This window comes from Miscanthus floridulus, chromosome 6, assembly GCF_019320115.1.
Source record: "Miscanthus floridulus cultivar M001 chromosome 6, ASM1932011v1, whole genome shotgun sequence".
Lineage (NCBI taxonomy): Eukaryota > Viridiplantae > Streptophyta > Magnoliopsida > Poales > Poaceae > Miscanthus > Miscanthus floridulus.
Genome location: NC_089585.1, coordinates 46,087,627 through 46,095,453, shown reverse-complemented (window position 1 = coordinate 46,095,453; position 7,827 = coordinate 46,087,627). Strand labels below are relative to the sequence as shown.

At 46.2% G+C, this 7,827-nt stretch overlaps 1 protein-coding gene across 1 annotated transcript; it reads right to left on the bottom strand.

Moving 5' to 3' along the window:
- Nucleotides 1-2,884: 2,884 nt before the first annotated feature.
- LOC136455999 (probable receptor-like protein kinase At5g18500) lies at nt 2,885-7,375 on the bottom strand. The gene is made up of 8 exons (XM_066455750.1): nt 7,243-7,375; nt 5,821-6,532; nt 5,581-5,685; nt 5,386-5,508; nt 4,897-5,067; nt 4,685-4,814; nt 3,481-3,690; nt 2,885-3,351 (listed from the first exon to the last, which is right to left on the bottom strand). The coding sequence occupies exons 2-8, from the start codon at nt 6,507-6,509 to the stop codon at nt 3,220-3,222; spliced, it is 1,560 nt and encodes a 519-aa protein (XP_066311847.1). The 5' UTR covers nt 6,510-6,532; nt 7,243-7,375; the 3' UTR covers nt 2,885-3,219.
- Nucleotides 7,376-7,827: the final 452 nt, after the last annotated feature.

Here is a 7,827-nt window from a genome sequence, read left to right as displayed (position 1 = left end):
TGTGCAGATCCTCTTTGCTGTTCTGTTACTACAAACTCGGAGTATTATAACTATGATGGCAGCCGGTATATGTAACAGTGGAAGCAGCCGGTAAATTGGACTTGCAGTTGTAGTTTATGGGGAATGGCGAGTGTGTATAGCAGAAAAACATGCAAAAGAGGGCAGGACAGGAGCAGCACCTGGACTCGATGTCCTATTAGCGGCATCCAGATAGAACCAAAACTGAATTTCATTTCAATCATTATAGCTATCGTATCGACAACACAAAATGTTCTCTCAGACAGCCACTGCCCACGGGAGGGGCACAGCACACTGCAGGCTTGTTCCTAACATGGACGCATGTCTGAAACACATAACCATCACAAAGATCGAATAACCCTCCAAATGTTGATTGAGACGAATAAGAAGAAGTGGCCTCTCCACCTAGGGAAGCTGCATATCTATGGTTCAGCATCAGCTTGGTCACCGGCGGCGTCAGGATATGATTCAGATGGTGGTGCTATGTCCTCCAGCATGCTCAGCAACTCGGGGTCGGGGGAAGCCTGCTCCGTGTCTGGCTGGCTCCTGATCACCATATGGGACAGCAAAGATGCAATTTCGTCGGAATCAGATTCATCGGAGGGGCGCTCTTGCTGTCGCCGGCCTCCCTGGCAGCAACAACGGGTGGATGGAGATGAGGTTGAACGAGCCGGTGGCTGCTGCAGACTCTAAATTAGCTTGGTGGCAGAACGGAGGCACGGACGGCTCGAGCGTGCACCCGATGGGGCAGCATGCCACGTGTCGAGCCGTTGGGTGGTGTCGCAAGACATACGGACTGGGACACCGCCGCATACATTTTTTTTTTTGGCGGACTCACATTGAGTGACGGATGGAGAGGGGGGAAGACAGAGATCAGTTTTAATAAAATTTCAGCATGGGCTCCAACCTCTCGTGTTTCATAAAAAAAACGTGAGAGCATCCATCCAGGCACGGACGGTCCATTCTCCGTCCTGCGCAACCATCAGGCCCAACAGGTATGCTCCCTCCACCTTAAGTGTTTTTACACTCGAAAAGACAACGACATTTTCTTTCTCACCGACGCATGCGACCGTCGTTGGTGCATCCACCGAGTCGCTTGCCCGCAGCTCGCTTTCTTTGTCCGCCGTGGCCTTCTCCAGCGTGGGTGCCCGCACGCTGCCCCCATTCCGCACTCCCCCACGCCCCGCGCCACGCCCCATCCACCTCGCGTCATTGCGACCATGGCATGCACCGTAGCTGGCCGAAGACACCGCGGCAGGAAGGAGAGGGCTGCACCTAGGTGTATGCTGGGCGGCTCTCGTCATCTCCCTGACCCGATCTTCCTTGCTACCGCAGTTCCCCATCAGGTGGGGCTGTGGTTACCGGCGACGCTATGTTTCAAGTGTTTCAGCCGTTTCCAGACTTATGTTTCAAGTGTTTCATCTGGATGTTACAAAAGTAGATCTGGGATGTTGCATATGTTGCAATGATAATATACGCATGTTGCAAGTCCTATATTTCAAGTGTTTCAGGTGTTTTCAGACCTATGTCTCAAGTGTTCCATCTAGGTGTTGCATATGTTGCTATGACTTTACCCGCATGTTTCAAGTGTTTCAAGTGTTTCATATGTTTTATACTTATATTGCAAGTGTTTTATCTGGATGTTGCAAAAGTAGATATGGATGTTGCATATGTTGCTATGCCTATAAACATATGTTTCAAATGTTTCATCTGTTTCAGACGTATGTTGCAAATATAATATCTAGGGGCGGACACAGCGGGGGGGTCTCAAGCCCCCCCTACCCAGATCGAAGCAGTGAAATCCCTGTGGAGCCTCTATGAATTTTTAGGCAAAGTTCTATAGTGTAGGGGGGCTGAGACTTAAGATCGAACCACAGTGTTGTTCAGCCCCCCTAAAATATTTCCTGGGTCAGCCACTGATAATATCTGAATGTCTCAAAACTAAATTGAGGCGTCGAAGCCCACCAACCATCGTCCCGGTTAACCCTATGACGAGTTGTCGGTCATCAAACACCGACAGGTGGCTGACGAACAGTGACCTGTTGCTGCTGCTGGGGCGTAGACGTAGCCCACGTGGGTTCCCATGCGGGCGCGGTGGGGGCGTGGCCCTACGACAGACACGGACATTGGCGCTGGGCGGGATGCGACGCGAGGGCCACCCTCCTTTTTGCATATGTTGAGTTGGCCCATTTCCTAGTGTCAGCCTGGCTATTCCCTCTTTTTCACACTAACACGGGGCTCGCGTGTCATCCTTGTCATTTTTACTCAAGGGCTAGCACTCAAGATCTCGCGTCCGTACGCAGCTCTCCCGCCCCGTGTCCGCATCCCGCTCACGCCCTCGCTTGGGCTAGAAACAGTTTCGTACCCGATAGCCACGCTAGAAACAGTTCCGTACCCGATAGGAGACATGGGTTGAGAAATGAAAAAGAAAGAGAGGGAGAGAAGGGGAGGTTTGGGCCGAGATTCAGCCCAAGCTTAGTTTAGGGAATTTTGAAGCTTTGTAGGGTTATTCAAAATACAATTTTAAACCTTGTTTGAGGACTTTCAAATTTTCGTTTCCACAAATATGCAAGGGGCATGAATACGGAAAGGTTTATAGTGATGACTAATTTATTATATGAAATATTACTTTTCTCCTGAGAATTAGGTCTTAGAGCTACATCTGTTAATGAAAGGCCATGAAGGCCAGGTTGTGCTAAAAAAATTCTAGAAAAGTTAAATCAGTAACAAGTGGCTCAATTTCCGTCATTGAGACTGAGACATGATTGAACTAAAGACATCTAGCATTGCACTGGAACAACCGGGACCTTTTTTTTTCGTTTATGATTTTTCTGAGTAAATTGACCATGTATTATTGGCTCAAATGGGAGGGAGGGCTTTCAATTGAAACATTATCATTATCATTACAAATATTACGGGGATTCCGCCAGTATTCATGATGCTACGCCTGTACACAATGTTAAAAACTTACAGCAGCAATTGTCAAGATCACCGGTAAGTACACATTGATAAGTAAAAAACCAATACCTTCTCTACAAATAAATCATAAATCGTTACAACAAAAAGAAAAGAAAAGTAGATCTTTCTTCAGCTCGTACAAGCTTCAGAGCTTTCAGTAACCAATTCGTCAGCAATGTAAAATGGAAGTAGTCTGGACCATGCAATGTACCGAAGACTGTAATAGGTGAAATGCTGGTGTGCTCATTTGGACGAGGATGCTCTGCTCCTGCTAGGTTTCGAATCTGGATTGTCGCTCTTCTCCGTGTCAGAGTTGTTTTCCCTTTGCGAATCCATTTCTGTGCTCCCTCCACGGTGGTGCTTAGATCTTCTGTCCTGCTTGCGAGAATTTATATTTTCAGTATGAAGGTTTAAGTAGGTATAACGGAAACCAGCAGTATATTAACTATGAACTAAACAAGGATTTTTGTTAATTTTTTTATTTTTACTTTTGCTAGGACATACCCCTCGAGGAATTGGATCATCCGATTCCAGCATCCGGACAACTTGACCCATCTTCGGTCTCTTCTCTGAGTCTGGATCCACACACCTCAGAGCTGTCAAAAGTGCACGCTTTAGAGCTCTCGTCGAAGGTCGTGTCTCTATGGTGGGATCCACTACTTCTTCAGACCGCCTGCTGGCAACCATCATTTTTAGCCAGTCAACTAGATTCACCTGCAAATGGCAAAAATATGTTCAGCTAGAGAAGTGGAAGATACCATTTCCTATTTTCATGAAACAATGCATCATGGGGGTCAAACAGATATGGCCATTGTTAAGTTCTTACTGAAATTGTGGACAACACTTTAGCGGTTGTGCTATTTACGCATATACTATTGTGATCTCTAAACAACACAGTAATATATCCATCAAAGAATGGTTACTGATAGCAATATATAGAAACATTACTAGTTTACGCTGGTTGTATCAAGAAAATAGTTGGTATAAATTGGCCCTTGAGATTTGTATTAGCTAAGTTGGTATAAATTGGCCCTTGAGATTTGTATTAGCTACGATGATCTGGAAGGCTGACACAACTAATAACACTGCCAGTAGGTTTTCCAATTCTAGGATAGCCAACCACTTCATCTGAATAAATTAATGCCAATTATGTAAAACAGTGGCAAAGCTATCAGTTCGAACAAGCAATATGAATGGACACAATGCATATTTTATACATGACCAACCACAAAGTGTTGTTAGAAAATTCTTAAAGGAACACGCCAACAACCATTTCAACAGTAAGCTCTTATTTGCCTTTTATGTCTTTTTTCTAAAAATAATTGTCTTTTATGTCAAGCATCATGCACATGCTTTAGTAAGCAAAAAATGAGAGGAGGTTGATCAAAGGGTTCACATGAAGGAAACAGCAAATACTGAATCTAGTCAACATTACATTCTGTCATGAACGTTCTCTCATGAATTATGAGAAGGAATGAAGGATCCACAGGGAGCCACAAAATGAACTATGTACTGGATGTATAGAGCAATTTCTTTGCCAACACAAAGCATTCCAGTGCCAACAGAAACAGTACAGAACTTTTAAGTATCACTCAATTTGGTGAGATGTCTCCTCCTAATGCTTCAAACCTAAACATATCTAACTACACAAGCAATGTCTTAACATATAGGTTAGCACTAAAGCAAATATTGACCAATTTATCAATACCTCATTTGGTGGGCGGCCATAGTCAACAGGATCCCTTCCGGTAATTGCTTCTAGGAGAACAACTCCAAAGCTGTAAATGTCACTCTTTTCGTTCAAGAGCCCAGTGTTTGCATACTCTGGTGCCACATACCTGCAGTGAGTCAATTCAGACCATCATAACCTTGTACTAACATAATTCCATGGAAACCTTGGTCACAAATAGTGGAACATACCCAAAGGTACCCATAACCCTAGTGGTGACATGACTCTTTCCAGCACCAAGAAGTTTGGCTAAACCGAAATCGGATACTTTGGACTCGAACTCATCGTCAATCAAAATATTGCTCGATTTGATATCACGGTGCACAACTTTGGGTTCAATCGCCTCATGCAAGTAAGCAAGCCTGCGGACAAATATAAAAAATTCTTGTTTTCATTTCAATCATTCATGCATGATAAAACTGAAAGGAGAAAACATATTATGCAAGTTTAGCAACAATTAAGGCAATGCAAATAGTAATTGGAAGTTTTTAGCTTAATCTCAGTTACACTTACATTGAATTGAGGGGTGTTATGGTATTGTTTAATTCCTATAATAGAATTATCCCCGTGTAGAAAGATAATGAGCTTTAGAACTTTTACAGCATTAATATCCTAAGGCGGATGAGAAAATAATGCAAGAGACAATGGTAACAAAAGGTTAAAGTGTATTTTGCACTAACGCTTTAGCAGTCCCAAGAAGAATCTTTATGCGGGCCTCCCATGTAAGGGAGCCATGTTGACTCATAGCTCCATGAAGCCATTGCTCTAGGTTTCCATTGTTCACATACTCATAGACAAGCATCCTGAAAAATTCATTTCAAGTTAGAAATGGTGTCAGAAAATGCCATGCTTATTGCAGATGTAATAGGAATTACCTTTGGGTACCCTCCACGCAATAACCAAGAAGCCGGACCAAGTTCTTGTGTCGAACATGACCGATAGCCTCAACTTCTACTCTGAATTCCTTCTCAGCTTGACCTCTATAGATTCACAAAACATCAATTGGAGAAACTAAATGCACTATTGGTGTACGATGATGGCGAAGATAAGATGTGGAGAGAACAAACAGAAAAAAAAATGAGCTGAGATTAGATAAGGAACTAAGGAAGGCTTACAGGTTATTGAGAAGCTTTTTGACAGCAACAGGGGAGCCATTGATCAGCTGGCCACGATAAACTACACCATATCCACCCTCACCGATAATGTTGTCCTTTGAAAAGCGATTGGTAGCAAGCTCCAGATCCCTCAGCGTAAACCAGTGACCCCAACCAAGGTATGAAAACTCGGGCAAGCCAACCAGAGGTGAAGGAGCAGTTATGGCATTAGCTGAAGCCTGCCGAAACGTTCCAGAGCCGCCTTCCTCAGCTGACTGGAATCCTGCATCCTTGTCCATGTAGCGAAATGATCCCGAATGGCTCTCATCACCACGCCTCGATTTGCTGACACCCGAATGGGCCATGACCTTGTCGGAATCCCGGTCGCTGGACTTGTCCTGGATCGTCAGGAGGACGCCATCATGCGCCACAAAGTCGCTTGCCGGCACTTGCTCCACCCTCACCTCCTTGATTTCCTTGGAAATTGCAGGGATTTGGGTGATTGGGATATTTGCGGATGCCTGCCGCCTTACCCTCTTCTTGCTCCTGATCGTGAGCCACACGGTGACAAACAAGATGAGCACCATGAAAGCTCCCAAGGCAATGCATATGACCTCCCATACTTTGAGATGCAGGGGGCCTGTAGGCGTGGAGAGATGATCCTTCAGAGTCGGGGAGGGCAGAGTCGGGGAGGGCATCGGTGCCGACATGGCGGGATGCCAGCTTCTTGCTCCTACAGACCAAAGGGGGAAAAACAGACGAACGAGTTAGCTGCCCATGTAGGCCAAGAATTGACATCACACAATGCAGGAAATATCAACTCCACGCAGCAAAATGCAAATGCATGAATCTGGATCCACGGAACATGCACATAGGAAGGACAGCTGCCTGGACTAAATGGGAGCAGTTAAGGCGGGCAGTACACGGGAGTACATTATCTTGGGCTGGAAGGGAAGCAAGGGAAGGTGGACTCCCAGCTGTGCTCCAATCCAGTCCGATGCGTGTACAGGGGGTAATAAATTCCAGCGATGGCGATCGCGGTACGGGTACCGGTACACGCAAGGATCAACAGCTAGCACATTAGTTTCCATCCATCGTGTTTGCGGCTGTGGCGGCTGTGGGGAATGAAGCCATCAAGAATTTTTTTTTTTTTTTTTTTGTGTTTTTCTAAATAACAAGATGCACTAGCAACCTCAATTTGGTCCAAGAGGGGGGCCGAATGGCATGATCCTGAACGCTGTGGAACAAGCAGAAGAAGCTAATCACACACCATGGATGGAGTCCGCGCTACACGTAAAATCCACAGCAAACTCAATGGGCAGAGAGATAGAGGAAGGGAACGGGGGGCATTTGGATCTGACTGGGAACAAGAACATCTCACAGAGGCAGAGGAAATAAGAATAACCCACCAAGGATTCCAACAAGGAAGGCCAGCTCACTCACCGGCAGAACGAGGAAGCAGCCGACGCCCGAGCGGCCGGATCTCCGCTCCACCAGACCGCGAGAGGCCGGAGGATCCAGCGGAGAGAGATATAGAGGGAGCTCCTCCCGGCGGCGGCGGCCTCCCGCGCGTGCGCTGTGCGGACGGAGGAGGGAGAAAAGGAAAGGGAGGGACGAGGGAGATATGCAAAGCTTCTGCTGCTTGGAGGAGCGGTAGGTGAGTGGTATCTGTGGAGTATTTCCGCGCTTTGCTTCCCTTTTCCTCCAAAGAAATCGCAAACGGCACAAAACGCAGAGGGCGAGGGAGGGAGGGTGAGCAGAACAGAAGCAGCAGCTGTTGTTGGTGAGGCAGTGTGGTATCTGCCTGCCTGCCTGTTGCCGCTCCCGTTCATGTGACGTGGAGTTTCGGGTTCGGTGAGCGGGTCCCACCGGACAGCGAAATACATGTGGCACGGAGACTGAATAGCACCTCAGCTGCAGTGACATGGCATGTGATGCCTAGTACGTCTTTTCACTTGCTGCTGTCAACGGCAAATTTGCACGGAAAACATTATTTTCATTAACAATTGCATATCATAAATCTTTCTC

What these genes read in the sequence shown, in the direction of transcription:
- LOC136455999 (XM_066455750.1), bottom strand. Translation starts at nt 6,509, where the DNA reads ATGTCGGCACCGATGCCCTCCCCGACTCTGCCCTCCCCGACTCTGAAG. An exon ending in AGGGTTATGGGTACCTTTGG is followed by an intron (nt 4,815 to 4,896) that starts GTATGTTCCACT and finishes GACTCACTGCAG; the next exon opens with GTATGTGGCACCAGAGTATG. An exon ending in ATGGCCGCCCACCAAATGAG is followed by an intron (nt 3,691 to 4,684) that starts GTATTGATAAAT and finishes TGCCATTTGCAG; the next exon opens with GTGAATCTAGTTGACTGGCT.